This window comes from Mesoplodon densirostris, chromosome 12, assembly GCF_025265405.1.
Source record: "Mesoplodon densirostris isolate mMesDen1 chromosome 12, mMesDen1 primary haplotype, whole genome shotgun sequence".
Lineage (NCBI taxonomy): Eukaryota > Metazoa > Chordata > Mammalia > Artiodactyla > Ziphiidae > Mesoplodon > Mesoplodon densirostris.
The window spans coordinates 17710883-17734717 of NC_082672.1; the positions used below are offsets into that span (position 1 = coordinate 17710883).

Genomic DNA, 23835 nt, shown 5'->3' on the forward strand with positions numbered 1-23835 from the left:
GTGGCGCAGTGGATAAGACTCCAAGCTCGCAATGCAGGGGGCCCAGGTTCGATCCCTGGTGAGGGAACTAGTTCCCACATGTATGCCACAACTAAGAGTTCACATGCCACAACTGGGGAGCCCAGGTACAGCAACTACAGAGCTGGCGAGCCACAACCAAGGAGACCGCCTGCAACAACTAAGACCCAGCACAAACGAATTAATTAATTAGTTAATTTTTAAAAAAGGCTTTGACACATCTTCTTTGGGGGGCTACAGTTTAACCCATACCACTACCTCACAGGGTTATAGGGACAATGAAATGAGATAATGCATGGAAAGAGCTTAGTACAGTGTTTAGCACATAGTATATGATCAGTCAATATCAGCTGCCAACAATACTATTTTTATTATTACTCTTCTCTTTCTGCCCCATAGCATCTTTGCTAAAATGGCTTTATAAACAAGTCTTGATGGCAGTCACATTTCAAAGAATATTGCAACTACTGCACAAAAATATAACTCCAAATTCCTTGAGAAAAAGAATAACTACAATGGGTGACTGGGTAGCAAACTGTAGAATGTTCCTTGTTCTATCCACCGAGTTCTGAAGCTTCAAGGAAGCATGGAATGTAGAGCTGCAAAGGAATCAATAAAGAAGTCCTCCAAAGAATCATCTGACAACTGAATTTCTAAGTTCCTTTAGTTTGCAGAAAAAAAATTTTGATTCTATCCTGCACACTCTCCCTACATTGCCACAAAGAATATATGCTTATATTTTTTAAATAAAAGTCCCATCAAGGACAATAGATACACAAAGCGTTAGAAAACCATAAGCCAAAGAACCAATTAGTTGACTGCTAATGGTCTAAGAAGTAGTGACTTAAAAATTAAGAAAAAAAAGGTGATCGCCTTTAGTTTTAACAGATACTTCAGAATGTTGGCTTTATCCCTAGTTGTACAGCTGTGACTATCGTCACATCCAAGGCACTGCAGCAACACCAGCATGCTTTTCTCTGCACTAATAAAACTTGTTTTGATTTAGATCTTCAGGGGACACCAGAAGGTAGTGTGTCACTCCCCCCAGCCCTCATTCATTTTGTTAAGTCATTTTTCTACCAAAACAACTTTTGGAGCTTCATCAGTCCCTGCTGCCAACTACACTGCATAATTCAGTACTTATTTATCTTGACCTAACTAGCAAATTCAGGAATTTAAACCAGTCTTGCTTTGGCTTGTTCACTTGGTCTTTGGCTGATCCTTTGAAACCATCTGTAACCTAGCGCCCTTGAGCAACTCTTGTCCCAGATTTTCTTCTTTATATGTAAGGACTTGAAACAGAACACCCTTAAACTTGTCTGCAAGTAAGTCCACAGGTATACAAATGAAAGGTTTGCGTGTCTTTTTAAACATCTTGATTTAAAAATAAAATGTAAACCTAGTGTCATAAAACCAAATTCTTGCAGCTTGCAAAACTTTTTGGCTGACAATAGTAGAGTCTGCTTTTCCCAGCGTTGTGAAAGTGGGCCTTCCTGTTTTCCACAGTAGAAGAACTGGAAGTCATGAGAACAAAAGTCTGGCTTTTCTAGAATTTGTGGCAAGCTGGTAACAACGAGACACCAAACGTTTGTGCTTCTCTCTGCCTCCTTGGAAGAGGTGAGCCTGCAAAGTCTTGAGTGTTTGCCACACTGACCCACCCTATAGCATCCAAGACCCCAGGGACCAGGCAGCTTGGGTAGAAAATGGGAAAATCCAGACTAGGGATCGCTTTCTGGCTTCACCCCCAAACTCTGCTCAAAAAATAGCAGAGCCCACATCCAGCTGGGTCTGGGTCTACTTTGGAGGAGCATTTGAAAATACTTGCAAAGATATAACTTCAATGTTTCACCTCTATTTCACAGATAAAATAGATGAAAACTTAGAAGGCTAGAATTTACAGAAGCCAGAATCAACCAGAGATTGTTGAATTACGGGTAATGAAATATGGGCAATGAAATGTCAGTGTGTTTGACAAGGAAACCAGGAACCCTAGATTACTCACCAGGCTAGAGAACTGTGGCTGCCAACAAGGTTGGGTTTCTGGTAGCTATAAGGGCATTAAACCAGTTGATGCATGTAAAGGACGCACCATGAAATGTAAGGAATTATATGCCAATGTAAGTATTATCATCTAATCTCTAGAGCAGAACTTCTTGAGAGTAAGGGATGTGACCTGCTGAAAATCTCTCGATGTCTAAGGAGTGTATTAGTTGTACCTGCCTCCCCTCCGGTTTCTATGGAAACTCTTCCACCATGGAAGATACCCCGCTTTCTAAAGACACAAGCTCTGGAATGTGCAGTCTTTCAGTGATGTGACAAGCAGAAGAGTGCTTTGATATAGAATGTGGAGGTTACCAGCTGACAGTCTGGTCTGTTGAAACAGTACATAGTTCTCTGCTAGTGCTAAAGTTACATCACGTGGATTTCAGTGTATCTTTCATGTACCTTTTATGAATCATTTGACACCTCTTTACTTTAACGCTCATCGCATAGCCTCAGTTTCATAATATCCTAATCAGGGCAAATCACTACCATGCACCAGTGTTATGAGGGGCCTTTCATTAAGTCACCACCTGGGCACCACATGTTACATAACTAGAAGCAAAATGCTCCAGAGGCATTAATGACCTTTCCCCAGTAGGCTATGTCCTAAGCCTACACTTCTGTGGAACGTTTTCAATAAAACTGTATTTCATGATAAAATATGCTCTAAAAATGAAATGTCTTATCTCTCCAGCATCCAATGTTCGTCTTTACAGACTTTCCCAAAGTTTCAAATTCCTTCATGTTTTCTATAGATGCATAGTGAAGTTACCCCCAAATTAAAATGTATATAAGTGGCATACTGCATAATAATAATAAATAATAATCTTTCTCAAACCACAAGCAATCCCATTTTCTATCACGTTCACACTGACATGTGTTTGCAGGTTGCTTTGGGCTCTGGTGGGGACACTACTGTATGACGCTTTTATAACTTCTTGATTGGAGACGGAAGATTTCTAATTAAGATGCAAAAATACAGAATGAATGTTTAGCAACCCTGACAAAAACATCAGTTAATTCAATAAAACCCTGGGAAAATATTTCACAAAAGAGTTCAAGATAATGAAAGTAGATTTAGCACATCTACATGAGCCCAGCATTCAAAAAATAAAATCATTAGTTAAGTGGATACTTTCAATATTGTACATGTTTCTAAGAAGTCAACTATTAAAAAGATCTCATATTATTGCACTACTTAGTCACAAGAGAACTGAAAATAGCAATCTGGACACCATTTAAACAGAAAATATGTTTTCATTACAAATACCTTCTTGCCTCCAGAAAACCCTGCCTATTCACAAGTTTCATACATTTTCTCTCTTGAGTATACAGGTCATTTTTAACACCTGTTTCCTAACATGAAACCTGAAGGTTAATACTTTGAAGCGATTTATGCATTTGTTTTTAAATTGTGTATTCTAAAAAGGACATGTGACATACATTAAATCAATAGTTAATATCAATCCTAAATTGAACATGTGGAATCAGATCATCACTCCATCTGAAGATGAGAATGAAAGGAAATTAATTCATATTCCAACCAAAGGAGATTTAACCGTTAATAGCTAATAATAACGAACATTTATGATCTGCTTACCATATGCCATGCACAGTTCTAGTGATTTAATTAATCTTACCAGACCCAATGATGTGAGTGGCTATCATCCTCATTTTACTGATGAGGAAACCAAGACATAGAAGGGTTAAGGAACTCACCCAGGTCACAGGTCCACTAAATGCTGAAGCCAGGACTTGAAGCCACTCTGAACTGCTTCCTTTGCTCTTAACTCCCTCACAAAATAACCTTTCAGTTTTCTAAGAGGTGTTTAATCAATTTTTTTGTTTTTAAATGTTCTCATTCTGTTACCCTTCTCGATTAAAACAACAAAAAAATTTAATTATTATTTTCTTATTAAGACTTCATTTTTTTAGCAGCTTAAGACTGACAGCAAAGTTGAAGGGAACGTACAGAGATTTTCAATATATCTCCTACCCTCAAACATTATCAATATCCCCCACTGTCACATTGTGACTTACGGGAGACAGATACTTGGTCTTCTTCCCAGCCCTGGTACAGGGGTCCAACCCTTGGAATTTGGAGTGACAGGAGCATCTTTTGTCACTCATTAGGAATCCCTTCAGAGCACATCTGGGTTTATGCCAATGAGACACCTAGGCTGGGGCTCCTAGATAGCCTCAGGATGGAGCTGGTCACCAGCAAGACCAAGTAATTAGAGGGTAAGAACTTTCAGTCTCACCCCACCCTTACCCCCCAACCTCCTTGAAGGGAAGAGGGGCTGGAGACTGAGTTCAGTTACCAAAGGCCAATGATGTAATCAAGCATGCCTACATAATGAAGCCTCCATACAAACCTAAAAGGACAGAGTTTAGAGAGCTTCTGGATTGGTGAACACGTGAAGATTCAGGGAGGGTGGTGCCCCAGAGAGGATGGAAGCTCCTCGCCCCTTCCCACCTACCTCACCCTAAGCAACTCTTCCATCTGGCTGTTCCTGAGTTATATCCCTTCATAACAAACCAGTCATCTAGTAAGTAAACTGGTTAATCTAACAAGCAAATTGGTTTCCTGAGTTCTGTGAGCTGATCTAGCAAATTAATGGAACACCAGGGGGGATGCAGGAACCTCCAATTTATAGCCAGTCATTCAGAAGCACAAATAACAATCTGGACTTGCGATTGGCAACTGAAATAGGGACAGTCTTTGGGACTGAGCCCCTAACCTGTGGGATCTGACACTAGTAGATAGTGTCAGACATGAATTAAATTTGTGGGAAACTCCGTCAGTGTCCGCTGAGCATTTGAGAATTGCTTGGTGGTGTTGAAATAAACCCATCATACTCATTAGAGTGGAACCTTTGTTACAGCTGATGAACATACAGTGTCACATCATAATCACCCCAAATGCAAAGTTTGCATTACGGTTCACTCTTGGTGTTGTACATCTATCTATCCATCATTATAAAAATCCTCTGTGCTCCACCTATTCACCCCTCCCTCCCTCCAACACCTATTTATCCCTCCCTCCCTCCAAACCCTGATCTTTTCACTGTATCCACAGTTTTGCCTTTTCCAAAATGTCATAGAGTCAGAATAAAAGACTTTTCAGGTGGGCTTCTTTCACTTAGTAATACACATTTAGGGTTCTTCCACATCTTTTGATGGCTTGATGGTTCATTTCTTTTTAGCACTAAATAATATTCCACCACACATGGGCTTCCCTGGTGGCGCAGTGGTTGAGAGTCCGCCTGCCGATGCAGGGGACACGGGTTCGTGCCCCGGTCTGGGAGGCTCCCACATGCCGCGGAGCGCCTAGGCCCGTGAGCCATGGCCGCTGAGCCTGCGCGTCCGGAGCCTGTGCTCTGCAACGGGAGAGGCCACAACAGTGAGAGGCCCGCATACCACACACACACAAAAAATTTCCACCACACTTTATTTATCCATTCATCTCCTGAAGGAACTCTTGGTTGCTTCCACGTTTTGGCAATTATGAATAAAGCTGCTATAAACAGCTGTGTTCAGGTTTTTGTGTAGACATAAGTTTTCACCTTCTGTGGGCAAATACCAAGGAGTGCAATTGCTGGACTGGACGGTAAAAATATGGCTTAGTTTTGTAAGAAAATGCCAAACTGTCTTCCAAAGTGGCTGTACCATTTTTCATTCTCACCAGCAATAAACAAGAGTTCCTGTTGCTCCACATCCTCTTCAGCATTTGGTGTTGTCAGTGTTCCAGATTTTGGCCATTGTTACAGGTGTGTAGGGGTATCTCATTGCTTTGTTTAAAAAAAAATTTTTTTAACCCTGTGCATATCCAAAACAAGGACATCTGTAAAATTGTGAATGGTTTATCTTTAAGTGTGGCCTTTAAAATCCTCTGAAAATGGATGTAAGCCTATAGCGAAGATACTTATTCTTAAACTAGAATATTCCTTTCTTCTTTATAACAAATAACTTAATATTGAAACACTCTATTTTTAAGAGTGCCCAAAAAAGCATAAAAACATTTTTTAGCTGTAGTGTGAAAAATGTATCGGTTGACAGCAAGTCTTAGGCAAAAGTACTCAAGTCCCCCAAATTAACTAGGATAAATTTTTAAAGTAACTAGGGCTCAGGATACATACTAAAATTTTTTAATTCTGCCCTTCAATGATACTTTTAGTTAAAATTACAATTATATGCATTTCTTTTTCTTTCCCTTGTAATTCCACTTTTAATTCTGCATGCCAGGACAGAAAATGAAGCCACAGCCACAACCAGGCACAGAGTGATGTGTAGACACACTGGACCTTCCTCACTCACTACTTGCTGTAAAACCAAACAAACAATGGATGAAGCAACAAAATAAACCATGAATCAAATCTACGTCACAGACACCAAAGAGAGCCGCAAAGTACCTCTATGGACACATGGAACAAAAGTCTACAGAGGAATCATTATAAACTCAAACGTATTCACGTTTTTACCAATCAGCTTAGAAAGGTGAAAGACAATAGGAGATCTCTTCAGAAAAGAAAAAATTAGGGATCACAGAGAGGAAAAACTATCTTATTATCAAGGTTTTGTCTTCCAAGTCTCTAAGATACTCTAAGGCCTGGGTCTCCAATCTCCATGCCAGAGTCGTCTCTATTTACAGGGCTTGACAAGCAAGAAAAAATTCAAACTAGGTTATCTCTATGAGGCATCTCAACTCATAAAGAATTAATGCTACCCAGTGAAACATCTTATGGAACAAAGGGTGGGACACTAGACAGCTGCCTAGGAGCAAAGCTAATGAGGAACAGACCTACAAATTCTCAGGTCTCATTACCAAATTAAATTAATAAATAAATGAGCATACCATCTGAGAAATGACAAATCCGGGTCATCATAAAAATACATTTTATCTCAAAATTAGTCGGAAGGTTTGGTTAATTCTTTTAGTCTTAGTCTATACTCACTGGTATTAAATGGTACAGTTAATTCTTAGTCTTAGCCTCTATCCATCTAAATTCATTATTTTGAGATCAATTTTATTTCTACCCTAAGAAAAGAATGTGTGTAAACCATGGGCAAGCACATCATATATCACAGTGGGATTATGATGGTTAAGTCTGAAGCATAAAGTACTCTTAAAAAGAATACATTAAGTAAACTGCTAGTTACAGGTTTTCCTCTTATGTCCTTTATAAAACTGAGCTACAGATATGCTTATGGATCAATATGCCCAACTGAATATTTCCCTCTATTTCACTGTTCTCTAGAATTAGCTTTTTTTTTTTTTAATTTTTGTCTGCAACGGGTCTTAGTTGTGGCATGTGGTATCTTTCCAGCGCGTGGGCTTAGTTGTCCGGCGCGGCATGTGGGATCTTAGTTCCTCAACCAAGGATCAAACCCACGTCCCCTGCATTGGAAGGCAGATTCTTAACCACTGCACCACCAGGGAAGTCTCTAAAATTAGCTTTTAAAAGATGGTATTAAACATCATTTAGCTATAGCACTGTGTGTATATTGTTATAAATAATAACTCCCCTCTTTAAGGAACCAAATCATTTACTCCAGTATAGAGAGGCAGGTAAGTAGGTATGTGTACACATAGATGTGTCAAGATAGATACTTCCTTAGAATGAAAAAAAAAATCACAACACTACAACATGCCTAAAAATCTCTTGCATTAACCCAGCCTACTCTTGAGCGTAAAAGAATTTATCAAAAGTAAATTACCATGAGCAGTCCTTGACTCCTTATAGAGTAAAATATGGGGACTAACAGAAGCCAGGTGATAGATAAACTGGTATGTTTCATAAACATTTAATCCAAGCTCTCATCTTCTCTTGCCTGGATCACTGAAGTAAGTAGTCTTCTTCCAAATTCATCACCAACTCATCACCCCCAAAAGTCACTTTTCTAAAAAGTGATCATGACACATGTCAGTTTAAAATTCTGCAATGGCTTCTCACTGAAGCCTACAGTATGATTGCAGCTACTTCAGCACTCAGGACCTGGCACCCACCTCAGTGCTCTCTGCTCTCCTATCTTTCTTTCCCTTGGCTCTGTCCAGAAGGCCCTTCCTCTCTCCTTTCCTCCTTATCCCTCACTGGGAAACACCTCTCAGGTAAAGCCTACTCACTGCCAGGGCTCAAACTGAAAGGCATTTCTGGGACTGGACTTCCTGCACCAGCACCACCGCCAACCCTCCCCAACTCTGTGCTCTTTGGGGCGATCTGCACACTACACCGCAGGACTGGGTATTTACGGGAGGGACAGGGGATGCTGTTTCTCCTACAGAACTACTGTCTTTCTGGAAGTCAGGGGCATGTGCGGCTAGTACTTAGCTCAATAGCTCAAGCAAAAAAGATTGACAGTCAATAGATGTCTCGATAGAGATGTGAAAGAATGAACTAGAAAACTGCAACTAGGAGTTAATTTCCAGGAAATAACACATGACCCAAATCCCAGCTCCTGTTTACTGTCTGGGTGATTCAGGACATGCACGTTTACCTCTCCACTGTAAAATGGGGACAATAATGCTCACGGGGCACAGTGAGAGGACCAATTAAGGTAAGTTTGGGAAGGGCCCCGCACAACACCAGGACTCAGCCCTTGTGAGCACTGCCTTCCCCTCCCCACGTTGCTGCATTCTATCATTGGAAGTTGAGAGTCAACGATGGTGAACAAGGATGCAGAACAAGCCAGGTGGAAGAGGGAAGCATTACAAGCTAGAGAGCGGCCAATGAAAGCAGGATGTGGGAAGACGGAGAGCATGAACAGTCGCTTTAATGCAGAGGCCTCTTTTTTTTTTTGGCTGCGCCTTAGGGCATGCGGTATCTTACTTCCCCAACGACCAAACCTGTGCCCCTTGCATTGTGAGCATAGCGTCTTAACCACTGGACAGCCAGGAAAGTCCCAGAGCCTCTTTTGACAGCAAATTAAGGACCCCAGCCAGAACTGTAAGACTTAACTTTGGCAAAGAAATGAAAATCAGGAGGTCTGAGTTCTGGTCCCTACGCTCCTGCCTCAAGCCCTTCCATCCCTCCTCTCTAAATGAGGGAGTTGAGGTCTCTTCAGTCAGTGTCTTCCGCTACATCACCCTGCAATCTCTCTATTTATATAAAAGCCATAGGCTTTCAGCCAGCTACCAGGGACAAGACGTCAAGATGAAGTTAGAATATTGGAAACTGGGGCTGACTCTCAGATTCCAAAGACCTAAAAAATTAAGTCATTAGCTGAAGGGCTTAAGACACCACCCAGAGAATATGTAAATTACACACTGGTCTGTACAAAGGAGTTTGCATTTTAAAAGCCCTCTAGGGATCTCACTGACACCTCCCCTCCCCTACACTTTGCCCAAAAATACAGAGCAAAAGGAGGGTCTTTTAAGGAAGAAGACTTCAGTAAACAGCAAGACAGAATGAACCTAGCTGATAAACTTAAACAGAATGAACCTAGCTGATAACTTAACCTAAAGATAAACTTAACAGATAAACCTACTACATTCTTTTCTGTAGCTTGAATAGGAATTAAGAGTAGGGGAAGGTCCTCCATGTAGAGTTTGTCTACACAATGGATATTTTCCAGGCATTGCTAGGAAATGGGTGTAAATTGTAGGAACATAGCAGGGAAATGTAAGGTTTGGGGGAGGTGCATCTTGCAGGATCCTGCAAACAATAGTCACTTACTAACTCCCTTCCTTTCCCTTCCCAGTGAGAACAAGTAGCTTTAAAGGCCTGATTCTGCATTTAAGAAGTCCTCGAATTCTGGAGGAAAAATTTATGAACCATCACAAGTTACCGAATGGATACCTGGGGCTGAAAACATGATCTACCTCATCTGATAACCTCAGCAATTCCTACTCTTAAAAAAAAAAAACTACTCTCCCCCACCCCAAAAAAGAAAAAGGAATGCTTTGTCTGCAACCAGGGAGTAAAGATAAAAGAGTAGAATCCCATAGGATTCTAACTTGTTCTGCACTTCTCAACAGAAGTCTAAGCATGTCATCGTGAAAGGTGACAGGCTTTGAAAACCCAGGCAGACCACACGTTGCCAAGTTAGACAACAGAATAGCGTATTTCGCAAGAAGGCCACGGTTTAATTGCTCAGGGTTTACAAACATTTCTCAATTTGCCACTACATTTTCAGTGGAAGTGCCAGGAAAAGTATGCATGACGCAACTGTCCAAGTGGTAGCTTTGGCATAAGCAGAATTTATTAAAGTCTTCATAAATGCGCCCCGTTATAGCCGGGGCATGAGTCTTTACAGAACTGTATTTTGGAGTGGCTCCTGCATTTAAGAGTACATACTTTTTTCCTTTTTCACTCAATAAAAGCATATTCTCAGCACCCAGTATCCATAGTGGTTTTGTAAACTCATTTTCTCTTAACTCTCTATTTACATATTCACTTGTTAGCATTTTATTCATTCCAACACACTCAAACATTTTCATGCCACAAATTATACTATCACTTCTCTAAATAAGCGTTTTGTTAGCAATTATATAAAAGCAACTGATTGGTGCTGAAATGGGCAGGACTGCATTAATTTAAATGTAAAATGTGTCCCAATGAACTCAAACAACCATCCTGTATTTACCGAGATCAATGCCTCTGGGGCAACACTCTCCCCCCCTCCCTGGGTTAGAACCAACAAAATCCAAGGGGGTAGGGATGCCAGAGGGCTTCTCGCTGTACTGCACCTTCGGGAAAGAGGAGCTGTGCTCATTCATTTAAAAAAAGTTTTCACCTAATAAGCTTTGAAGTTTACATTTTTACACTAAGAAGAATCTAAAAAATAAAGTAGCAACTGTGCCTGAAATCTGCTAAGTATGATATCTGGATGTATAATTCCCCTACTACCTCTACTCTCCTAATCTTTCAAACAGCATTTGCCTAAAATGACTGGATGTCATTACATTTCTACCAAGTGGATCTGGGATAGTTAACTATGGAGCATCACGGCATCAGGCTCCTGACTGGTGGAGGTCAGAGAACTGGGGTGCAGTCTGACATTGCCACTAACAATGTATATGTGCCAGGGATCAAGTCACTTCAACCTGTCTAGGCTGATAGATGATTGCAAAATGCCATATGTTAAATACAAAATGAAGGAAATTGTGTCTTTTATCTCCGTAAGAACAGAGAAAGTCAGCTGTCAGTTTCGTGTCTTGATACATTCTTCCGAAGATATAGTTTCTTATAAACACTTGGATGGCAGCTTTCTAAAAGCAGAATAAAGATCCTTTTCCCCTGGTGACTTCTTACAGGCACGTACAAAGGACAGCAGGTAATCTACGTCTTCTGTGTCTGCTTTTTCACTAAGGAACAATCTTGATGCCCAAGACTTAAAGCAAAATAAGACCTTATAAAAGATGGGAAAACACAGGTGAACACTACCTGTTTGGGACAATCTTTACCGTCTTTTAGCCTCACACCAAACTATTAGCTCTGTAAGAAGCACGTATTTTCTTTTCTCCTGCATCTGCCTTTTGAATAACAGGTTTGGGCTTCTTGAGCCCCACCCCATCTTCTAACTCAGCCAAAGAACACTCTGCTACAACTGACCCAACAGAGCTGGAATCTGCCAGGGAAGGGAAAGCAAATCTTCAGAAAGTGGTCCATGCCACCCCAGCCCCCAAACGACCCTGAGCCCACACTTCAGTTCAAGGGAGCATCTCTAACCCTTCCCTCCCCAGCCCACACCCTAGTAAGGGATGCAATGTGATGTCATCAAGCCAATTTTCTCAGTGCCTGAAATTTTATAGAGTGAGACCTAAGCAAGGAATAACAAGATTAGCTTCCTGCTTGATAAACTTAAAAAACAATCTATCACCACAACTTTTATATATGTTCATCGGGTTTTCTGGAATTTCACTGAAGGCCCATATTCAACAGTAATGTTCAGAAAATGCAAAAAGAGTTAACTTAAAATTTTTTAATATATATTTTTTTAACGTTGGAGTCATTCTGAGATGGCCCACACTCTGTCTATGGAGTGGGTATCTCCCTGAATAAATCTGCTTTCAAAAAATAAATTAATTAAAATAAAATATCGGAGAGTGAGACGAGCAGATAGAAATCTTTGACCAACCTTCCCTGGCTCTCTGTACAGGAATAATCATAAATACCAAAGGACACCTGAAAATAGAATAACTGGGACTTTAGGATGTCTGGAAAGTTGAGACACAAGATCATTTGCAAGAAAAAAAAATAGAAAGAGAGCTATTCTTTATTAAGCACCTACTATGTATCAGTATGGAGCACTAGCTATATATCAGCTTAGCTAAATCTCAGAAAACCTAAGAAGCAAATCTTTGCTTCACTTCTCAGGTAATAAAATAGAAAGTCAGTGGAGTTGGGTACCTTGGCCAAGATCATGCAGTCAGTCAATGGGAGGGCTGGGATTTGAATCCAGGCTAACTCACTCCAAAGTCCAAAAGCTTAATGACTGTGCTACAAATGATTTCATCATTACCAAAGAAGAGTTTTCTATAAACTACACCTCCTCCTATTTAAAAAAAAAAAAAAACTCCAAGTAAATCTAGAGCCTCTTCCAATGATCTACACAACTCCCAATTCCGAATCTTTCCATTGAAATTGACTTTTTAATGTGTGGAGTAAGATGTCTGACTGTAAGAACCCCACCCATCTGATTCCAGTCTACCTGCCTACCTACAGCTCCACCAAAGCATATCTACTAATTCCTCAAGGCACTGAACCCTGAACAAGTTAAAGCTTCAACCTCCATGCCTAAAAACTATTTTTCAGAAATTATGCCAAATCCATGGGCGGGTTTAGTTACTGGACATTTCAAAATGCATGACAATACAGATTTAGAAAAATAAGTCTTATTGTTTTTAGTCCCAAACACATAACAAATATCCTGTAATTCTACAAGCTGAAAAAGTGCAAACAAAGTAAACTTTCTGCGGTTCTGAGTAAGGAGATAATTGTTTTCCTCTCCTGGTCAGACAACACATGGTGAAGAGATAAACATCAGTAACATCAGCCTCTTCCCAAATCCGACAGTGAAAGCACATCAGCCAAACAGTATTTATTTACATCTATTCTTTGAAGGACTCTGTCTTTTCCACACCAACTTCTCAGCAGGTGTCCCAGATTAAACGGTGGAATATCATACCCGATTGTTTAAAAAATATATCTTTGATGTGATCTGTGGCTGGTTATCTTTTTAATTAGGGTTTGAAATCCTAAACCGTGTGTATTTAACCCCCTAAGAGCTAGAGCCGGAGAAGGACGATCCCGACGGGTGAGCTTGTCGAGTCTGCGAGCGCGAAGGGAGCGCCGGGGCGCCGGGGGGCTGCCTGCTCCCGGGTCCCGCGACCCGCCCTCCCCGCGTCTCCGTTTCTCCAGGTAACTCACCAGGATGCCCATCACGTCGGTCCAGAGCCGGGAGAACGCCTCGGACAGACCAGCGCCCGCCTCAGGCTCCGGCGCGGGCTCGGCTTCGGGCTCGGGCGCCGCGCCGGCGGCTCCCGCGTCCTCCTCCATGGCCGGGTCCCCGGGGCGCCCTGGCCCCGCAGACGTGCGCGCCCGGTCCCCGGCGCCGGTCCCCGCCCGCCGCGTCACCACCGAGCCGCGCCTCCGCGCCGCATCCCCCGCGGCCCCGGCCTCCGACCCGGCGGGGGCCCCCGACAGGCGCCCGCACCTCGGCTCTCGGTGGCGACGGGCCGCGCGGCTGACAGGTCCACAAACTTTCCCAGCCCGACTCGGCTCGGCGCGGCTCGGCAACCCGGTAGCAGGAGGCAAAGTTCGCACCACCGAGTTTTCCGGCGGGGAATTCTGGCAGCCCAGAAGCAATGCAACCTGCTGCAAAGGCGTCTCGTCCTGTGACGGGGACCGACTAACTAGGCACGAGACTCATTTCTTCCAGCAAGTCTGGGCAGGGCCCCGCGGGGTGACCGCGGCGCCTCTGGAACTTGGAGGGTACTTCCCGGGCCCCCCCCTCTTCAAAATGAGCTCTTCCAGCTCCACATGACTCTCTCCCCTTGATGCTAAAGAAAGCGTTTAGCAACAAAAGGTGCTCTGATGTCAGGCTCTTTGCATGGAAATGAGCCACAGACAGGAGAACAAATCGCCTGTTGAAAGAGCGGCCGCGCTGCTGTCCCCCGCCTGCACAAGTTTCCAATCACGCTCTTCACTGGAACAGCTTTGGTCACAGAAACTCGAGAAAGTTAATCTTTAAGCTGCTCCTGCCGAAGGAGTTCCCAAGTAGTGTAATTACCCCGCACACCTCGCCCTCTCCTGAGGTCAAGCGACCTCAGGAATTACAGCTCTGCGTCTGGCAGCCAAGACTCAGAAAAACAAGTGTGAAAGCTTGGGCACGAGCCATTGTTTGTATCGTGTTTATTACAAGGGGGGACATTTTGGTTCCTGGGCGCCCACAATGCCATGCATTGCTAGGGGTGGCAGCTATTTAGGGGGAACGCGCTTTGGGTTTTAATGGTTCCTTTACAGTAAGGGCATAGGGAAGGGCCTTTTTCAAAAGGAAATGTTATGGTTGTAGCCATTAAGCCAACACACCTGGGACCCCGTGTGTGTTTTTCTAAGGACAAGATCCATGACGGATTTATTTTATGAGGGAAATAGTTCTGTAGATGCATTTCTCCACTCAGAATTCTCCCTGGGAGATGACAGTCCACGTCACAGCGGATCTGGTGATTGATCACTTTGTGAAACAGTTCAGAAACTACAATGAATTGCCCCTAAATTAAAGGACTGAGTGGTACAAAAACCCAGGTGAGGTGCCCCAGGGAGAGAGCCCTTGCTTGTTTTAGAGGGCTCTGGCTGTTGTTGTTTTTTCCTTCTGAACCCACATGAAAGGAGGGGTACAAGATCACGTCCCTTGAAGTTCCCCTCCTAAAGCATTAATTACGGGATCCAAAGGATGAATAGCTCTTAGAGGAAAGTTCAAAATTGAAAAAAAAAATGTTTTCAAACATAATTAAATTTATACGCATAATCCCCGATGACAAAGAAAAAGAATGCAAAAGTTTCCTCTTGATAGTAAGGAGGCATTGTGTTGAAGTGGAGTGCTGGGTGCAGAGTCAATATGACCAGGCCTGGTGCTTTTCCCTGGGCTGATGCTGGAGTTAGATCAGGTGTGTGTTCTAAGATGCTGGGAATCCAAATAAATTCATTAAAGCATTGTTGGGCTTTATTATTATTACTATTATTATTACATCTATAAAGACATGAAAATAAGTAAATGATAGGAAAAGGTAAAATAACCATTGAGTTGATTTTATGTATACTTAAGAATTTCAATGTATTAGCCATGTGGTACCTTACTCAATTCAAGAAAATACAAAGGAGGGACTTCCCAGGTGGTCCAGTGGGTAAGACTCTGCGCTCCCAATGCAGGGGACCGGGGTTCGATCCCTGGTAGGGGAACTAGATCCTGCATGCATGCTGCAACTAAGAAGTCTGCATGCCACCACAACTAAGACCCAGTGCAATCTAAATAAATAAATGAATATTAAGGGAAAAAAAGGAAGAAGAAAATACAAAGGACAGTGCTGCTTCTACGGGGGCGGCTAGTTTTCTGCAATCAACACCTTCTGGCAAGGGACTGACCATGAAGCCAAATAAGCAGGATGGTCGGGGCAGGACTCTCCAGCACCACTCGTGAGTCTTTCTTCTAGGCTCATCAGATCACCTGAGGGCAAAGCATTTAACTTTTCTGTGCTGCAGTTTTCCCATCCTAGAGGAGGCAAGGCCACACTAATTGCCGTGTACCTCCTCAGAGGAGATATTATATTTCAGAGTCATCTAAAGATAGGTACCATTTTGCAACAATGCAAACACACATATCAGTATAACTAAATCTTAGCCAGCATTTTGGTACTTGGAGAATCAAGCTACCCTAGATATTTAAGCTCCTTGTTCTGGCATTCCCTAATAAATGGATAAGAAAATAAGTAATACATTTGAGGGGGAATGTTGGTACCTACAACTTTGATGTCTGTACATAAATATGAAATTTTGAGCATTTTTCTACTTGTAGTACATAATAATTTTTTTGACCACCTGAAAAATGAAGCTGAAACTTTTCGCTTATCAGCTTCATGATGCTTCTACTCAAAATGAGTCTGATTACTTCTCCCAAATTGAGTCTTTTCTCCTTTGGTTAATGTCAATCTTCCAAAAATGCCTTCAGGGGCTTTTTAACAAAATATAAAGAATAATTAGCAACATCACAATCATCATCAAACTATTTCAGAGTCCCATAGGGTACTATTTACAAAGAGCTTTCTTTTTTTTTTTTTTTTTTTTTTTTTTTTTGCAGTACGCGGGCCTCTCACCGCTGTGGCCTCTCCCGTTTCGGAGCACAGGCTCCGGACGCACAGGCTCAGTGGCCATGGCTCACGGGCCCAGCCGCTCCGCAGCATGTGGGATCTTCCTGGACCGGGGCACGAACCCGTATCCCCTACATCGGCAGGCGGACTCTCAACCACTGCGCCACCAAGGAAGCCCTACAAAGAGCTTTTTATAATAGAATTATATCCCATGAGGGCCGGACAGAGCCTTGAAGGTGATCTGGATCAAATCCCTCATTTTTAGGATGAAGAAATGGGCTCTGAAGAACTTGAATGATCACTCCAAGTGAACACAGCTACATTGAGCAGAATCAAAGTCAGATGACTTGATTACCTTTAAAAGTTCTTTCATCTACGTTGTAATTTATTTGATTCCCACAAAGCTCTGTAAGGTGGGCAAGTGTAGATGTGCCATTAAAGACATGTATAGGGGAAGTATACACATAGGAATTCTGCTCTCTCCTTTTCTCTTTCCATCAGGGCTCTCCCTCATCCAGCTCTGTGGAATTGTTATGATGTTGGTAAGTGAATTCCAAGGACAGAAAGGGATCTAGAAGAGAATTTTCTAGACACCTAGTAGAGACCCAAAAGTTGAACGAAATCAATTCTGTGGGTTCTGATCAACATTTATTGCAATGAACTATCAGAATGCAGTCAATGAAAGTAAATATTGGAAATGCACCTATCTCAATAAGTGTTACTTCTTGGAAAATTAGTGTCAGTCATACAGCTGCACATATATGCATGCAACACGTAAGTACATACATACACACATACACATATAAATGCAAATACTAGATTGCTTTGTAAAAAATTGTTTCTTACTATGTAGCAGGATTACAAGTTTAAAAGCCACTAGTCTAGAAGCTGCAGGGTGTTGCCTGCAGTCTACTTAGGACATCATTTTGACATAAGAAAAGTAAAAAAATCTATTGCCTGGCAGTAAAGGTAGAGTTTGGCAGTAACACAAATATAATGGGTTCAGGACAGAGCCCAGTTTGAATTTTCACTCAGGTTTCTATAAGACATTGGGCAAGTTATTTATCTCATCTGTAAAGTGGGATAATTCATCTACTTAATACAGTTGCTATGAGGTTGTGTGTGAAAATGCAGGCAGTAATTCTCTATGAATTAGAACTTATCCCCCCTTTCCCTCCCCCTATTCATTCACACCATGAGGTGATATCTATAAAATCTCCCTGTTCATACCTGTCTCTTGGATCACATAAAGGAGTAATTCCTAGCCCTGGAATGTGGCTGCTGAGTGGAAGGGCTGGGAGGTTACCTCTGGCAAGGTAGAGTCACAAGGGCTACTCAGTTTGGAAGTAAAGGTAGTAATAACAGTAATATCGATGTTATTTATTGAAAATCAACTCTATGTCAGGCACTGTGTTTGATGTTTTAAAAATATTTTATTTAAACTTTAAATAGAATTTATGACTTCTCACTACAATCCAACCCTCCCACCCGCTCACTTCCCATTTCAGTACTCTGTTACATCCATCCGTTGGTTCAAGCTACCAACCCCAGAGACATGCTTGAATCCTTCCCACACCTCACCATCACTCCCATCTAACCATGGACAAGCCCCGTGGATCCTACTTCCTAAATATGTGTCAAGTTCATCCACTTCTCTCCGTCTCCACTACCACCTTAGTCCATACTAGCTCCATCTTTTACAATATTTTATCTAGATCAGTGCTTCTCAAAGTGTGGACTCAAGAACAGAAGCATTAGCATTACCTAATTTGTTGGAAATGCAAATTTCCGGCCCCAGCCTCCAAGCCTGCAGAGTCAGACACTCTGAGGATGGGACCAGTGACCTGTATTTTAACAAGCTCTCCAGGCAATTGTGAAATCTGCTCAAATTTGAGAGCCACTTGAAACTATGGGAATGTGAGAATAAGGAAAAGGAACACATTGCCAAGGGAAGATGAAGTTGTAAAATATAATATGTTGAAAAACTAAACCAGCGGATTGCTTTTTAAAATTAACTGGTAAAAGAAACCATCATGAGATATGTGAATGGAGATCCCCAAATCAGATGTTCAGAGACATTTGGCTTTTAAGGGCAGATGATAAAATATTAAATGTATTTATTGCAATAAAGTGTATTATCCATAAGAATAGTACATATTTTAGGAACAGTTTCATTCAAACACTTGTTATTTTTTAAAGACAACACATTTTCTACAGAAAAAAATGTGAGATTAAGCAGAGATTAATAGAGAAGAGACTTGAGGACACAGTGGGGGAAGGGTAAGCCGGGACGAAGTGAGAGAGTGGCATGGACATATATACACTACCAAACGTAAAATAGATAGCTAGTGGGAAGCAGCCGCATAGCACAGGGAGATCAGCTTGGTGCTTTGTGACCACCTAGAGGGGTGGGATAGGGAGGGTGGGAGGGAGACGCAAGAGGGAGGGAATGGGGGATATATGTACACATATAGCTGACTCACTTTGTTGTACAGCAGAAACTAACACAACACTGTAAAGCAATTATACTCCAATAAAGATGTGAAAAGAAAAAGCAGAGATTAAATCCAAAAGATTATAAATAGTCCAATTTTTTTTTTAACCATACTGCATTCTGAAATTGAGCAATGAAAACAGATAAACACATTTAATTTTTGCCTATGGTCAGCAATCCTCTCTGGCACTCTAACGTGGGGCATTCCATAATGCCTCGGAGTGGGGGGGGACTAACTTCAAGCAAAGACTGAAATGCCAAAACATTTTCCCCTTGACAATCCCAAACACATTTTTTCCACAACTGCCTTAAAAGTGAGCCAAACCCCTGCTAAAGCATTACCTGTTTAAAAGCCTTTTCATCATGGAGTATTTGGTAAGAGAGACTGAGAAAAGAGCTAAGAGCAAACTAAAGAAAAATTAAAACCAAGTGAAGACGGCCCAAACAGGCTAGGGAGAGAAGGTAAATAAACAAAATGATGATTCAGGGCTATAAATACTTTTCTCTGAAATCTCTTCTTCTACTCTGATAAGCCAGGTTACTAGCTTAGCCAGTTAGGTTTTCCTCTGTGCTGATGCTATGTAAACACCACGTTTCTGCCTGGGAATTATTCCATCAGGCATAAAACGATGTGACCGATATTTCATCTTGCACAGTTGGGTCAGACTAGGTAATTTTTAAAGTCATTTGTAATTCTGAAATACAAGGATTCTGAACTATTCAGTAATACACATTATAGACAAGAAGCAAAAGACTCTGAGTGGGGTACCAACATTGAATTCACAATGTTTAAGGCAAAGGACCCAAAGACTTCAACTCACCATGAAATAACTTCTGAATTAACATAGGAGCAGTGTCCCCTGTGGAGAGCTGTGAGATTCTCTGAGGGCTACCTGACACTGAAAAGGAGAAAAAAAGGAAGCATGGAGAGGGAATGGTCTTTAGAATCATATTCCCTGCTATTTATCTTTTAGCTTAGGAGAGTGTAAGAAAAAAAAAAAAAGGAATGTGTTAATAAGAGACGAAAGGTTATGTTAAATATTTCCAAATTATGCAAGGACAGTCTAAAAAGCACAGCTGGGAAGTATCATCCACCAACCAAACTGCTTCATCAATCTTGTCTATAAACTTTACCCAATGAGAATGCCTACTTGGCTGTCTCTATTGCTTAAATATACTTGTGAAAAATATTTTTTTCCTATTAAATGTAAAAGCTCCAGTTAACACTATTGCTCTGCTTTTTTTTTTTTTTACTTATTAATTAATTAATTTATTTTTGGCTGTGTTGGGTCTTCGTTTCTATGCACGGGCTTTCTCTAGTTGCGGCGAGCGGGAGCCGCTCTTCATAGCGGTGCGCGGGCCTCTCACTACCGCGGCCTCTCTTGTTGCGGAGCACAGGCTCCAGACGCGCAGGCTCAGTAGGTGTGGCTCACGGGCCCAGTTGCTCCGCGGCATGTGGGATTCTTCCCAGACCAGGGCTCGAACCTGTGTCTCCTACATTGGCAGGCAGATTCTCAACCACTGCGCCACCAGGGAAGCCCAGCCCCTGCTCGACTTCTTCCAAGTGCAATGTTATATACATAGAACAAAAGATTCTCACTCACAAAATGAATCCCAGAAACGATAGAAAACTATTACAAATCTTACCCAGAATTGAAGTATTATCCAGAATACTTTGGTTGAACAACGAGAAAAAATAATTTATAATTAATGACATTTGCATATGACTATTAAAAAAGGAGGGAGGCACTGAGCTGAGTATAACATTCTGGAAAAAATATGCGTTGACTCATTAAAGTAAAGGAAAGTGTGATATCGTTTTCACTACTCATTTTTTCAAAGAGTCACATATTTACTATATAAATTACTTGAGGAAGAACCACGAGTCTTAGATGCACTGCCCAGCCTGATGGTAACTCTGTATACAGCCTTGCTTTACTCTGTTCTGTGTCTTTCATGGGGGAGTCAATATTTTGGGTCACAAGCAGCAAGATTTTTATACTCCTAAAATGTACCTGATGGCTATTGAAGAGAGACACTCCCTTTCTTGTTTCTAAAGGAATAAAGAAAGGAAGGAAGGAAGGGAAGGAGAAAGGCAGGGAGAGAGAGAGAAAGAGAAAAGAAATCTAACTTTCCCTTTAGCTATAAAGTTCTATCCTTTTAGAATCTCAGAAACATATCTTCCTTCTTATGCAATCTAATTCCCTTCCTTTCCATGTATAGTAAGTTTTTCAGTCTCCCCTTAGTCATTCAAGGCCATTTTCCTCTTCTGGGTACTTTCTTTCAAATTGCATTTCCTGTGACACACAGAGGCACACGCGCATGTGTGCGCACACACACACAAAGGCTCAGTTATCTCAGTTTTTCTGAGCCGCCTTATACAATTGAAGATCGAAATAAATGAACTTGGTGAAGAACTCATCAAAAGTGGTGGCACCATGAGAATGTCTCAATGAGCTTCTCACATATAGAGAACTTTGAGTGACAGGACATTGGGGTCATGGCTACGTCTTTAAATAGTGCCTTGGTCAAGCTTAGTGAAACACTTCCCTGTTTTAGGAAGCACGTAGCATGCTCTGTTCCTGTGGTGAGTGCTGGCTGGACTGGGGATTGAAACTGAAGAGAAATATTAATATGGATAAGCAGGCCCCCGATTTTCTGCACCATTTCCCTCTCAAGGAACACAAGTGTTTTTAAAGGAGCAAAGAAGCAGGTTGTCTAGGCATAAATGTTTCCTATGCCTTATAAATGAAACAACTAGGTGCTAGCTCCACTTTATCTAATGAATGTTCTCAAAAACCAGATGATGTTGATTCCAATTGCAAAGAGGCACAACAAAGGCCCCTTGTTCTAGAAATGAGGTCATTTGGACGGTCTATCCATTAAGAAAAAGCCCATTTTGCTTTAAGAGGTCACCTATTGGGGCAGGAAATCCATCTTTCAGCCAGTGCACTAACATCTGGCCTAAGTCTTCTGGGCTGAAATGTCAATTTCCTGGTCTAAATGGAACACACATGAAAGGAAAAAAGATAAAAAATACAATTTTTTTTTTTTTTTTTTTTTTTGGCCAATCTTCATGGCTTGCAGGATCTTAGTTTCCTGACCAGGGATTGAACCTGGGCCCATGGCAGTGAAAGCACTGAGTCCTAACCACTGGGCCACCAGGGAACTCCCAAAATTCTCCAAAAAAAGAATTAACTCTTTAGTGATGATCAAAACAAATAAACAAAAACTGTAAGATACCTCTATGAAAATTTTATTTCTTTCTGTAATAACTCCTGAAAGGTAAAATTAAGAGGCTAGAGATTAACGACAGCAAAAGGACAAATCAATCATTCACTGGTACATTCATAAATAAATATACTTTAATTTAGAATGACTAATCATGACTCATGATGATTCATCCCAAGCTGGGCCAGATTTGCTTCTGTATTCTACTATGAGGAGAGGGAGGGGAGGAGGAAGTATACTAATTAAATTAACAGGATAAAACTTAAAAATGAGAAGAAAAGGGAGGATATTTAACCAACACAAGAAAAAAATCTTCTCAAGCTGGTTAAGAGTGCCATAAAATACTTCATGTGTAATTCTTCTAAATAAGCCACTCAATTTATACTACTTTTTGTACCCTTTCAGAATATTCCATAGTTTTGACTAGTCTTCTCCTACTGGTTCAAATCGGAGAGATCTGGTCCATTATTCATTCATTAATTCATCAGGCAACAAATATTAATTGAGCTCTAGTTATGTCTGACATCACGTTAGGTATTCACAAAAGACGGCCCTGGTTCTCAGGAGTATTTAATCAGGAGTGTAAAATCCTTATTTTTTTGAAATTAAATTGTTAAATTGTCCGATTTAGGTTCACTTTATAATTAGTGGTGATGTGGAGTCTAGAAGAGGGTGAAAATTGAGAAAAGGCAACTTTTCAGTCATACTACTAATCTAGGCAAGAGCTACAAGGATTAACAATGGGAGCACTTAGCACACGTACATCGGTTCCTGCCTGATCCCACACTGCTTTTTCAGCTTGACTTTCTGTTATGATCAAACATAGAGTTATTTTGGAAGGCTCTTATCTACTTTTCCCCACATTCTCTGTATTTCCTATTTTCTGCTTCTCTGTTTTGTTCAGTCTGTTCATTTTCCCTGAAATACTCCTGCTTTCTCCCTCCAGCTTTGTTGAGATATAATTGACCTATAACATTGTGTAAGTTTAAGGTGAACAACTTGTTCATTTGTTACACTTATATATTGCACAGTGGCCATCACCATCGTATCACGTAATTACCATTTCTTTTTTGTGGTGAGAACATTTAAGATCTACTCTCTTAGCAGCTTTCAAGTATATAATACAGTAGTATTAACTATAATCACTATGCTATACATAGATTCCCCAGAACTTATTTGTCTTATAACTGGAAGGTTGTACCCTTTGGTCAATACCTCCCCAGTTCCTCCACCCCCAGCCCCTGGAAACCACCGTTCTAACCTCTATTTCTACGAGTTCAGCTCTTTTAGATTCCACATATAAGTGATATCATACAGTATTTGTCTTCTTTCACTTAGCATAATGCTTTCAGGTTCTTCCATGTTGTCACAAAGGGCAGGATTTCCTTCCTTCTCATGGCTGAATAATATTCTGTGAATCTATCTATCTATATCGATATCAATATCAATATAGATATCTCACATCTGCTTTATCCATTCATCTATTGACAAACACTTAGGTTGTTTCCATAGCTTGCCTATTGTGAATAATGCTTCAATGATCATGGGAGTTCAGATAGTTCTTTGAGAAGCTTTTTCATTCCCTTTGAATATATATCCAGAAGTAGAAATGCTGGATCATATGGCAGTCCTGTTTTTAATTTTTTGAGGAACCTCCATATCGTTTTCCATAGTGGCTATACCAATTTACATTCCCACCTACAGTTCACAAATGTTCCTTTTTCTCAGGTATCCTTATTTTTTT

General features: G+C 41.2%; 1 protein-coding gene across 4 annotated transcripts in view; it reads right to left on the reverse strand.

The window, feature by feature from the left end:
* Nucleotides 1-23835, reverse strand: part of SASH1 (SAM and SH3 domain containing 1) — a 266274-nt gene that overhangs the window by 184341 nt on the left and 58098 nt on the right. Inside the window, exon 1 of one of the 4 annotated variants that reach the window (XM_060114660.1) lies at nucleotides 13431-13559. The exons of 2 other annotated variants lie outside the window; for them this stretch is intronic. In XM_060114660.1, coding sequence (XP_059970643.1) covers nucleotides 13431-13559 — 129 coding nt within the window. Of the gene's footprint in view, nucleotides 1-13430; nucleotides 13560-23835 lie in introns of those variants that run through there. One more of the 4 variants, XM_060114656.1, reaches the window with a different exon arrangement.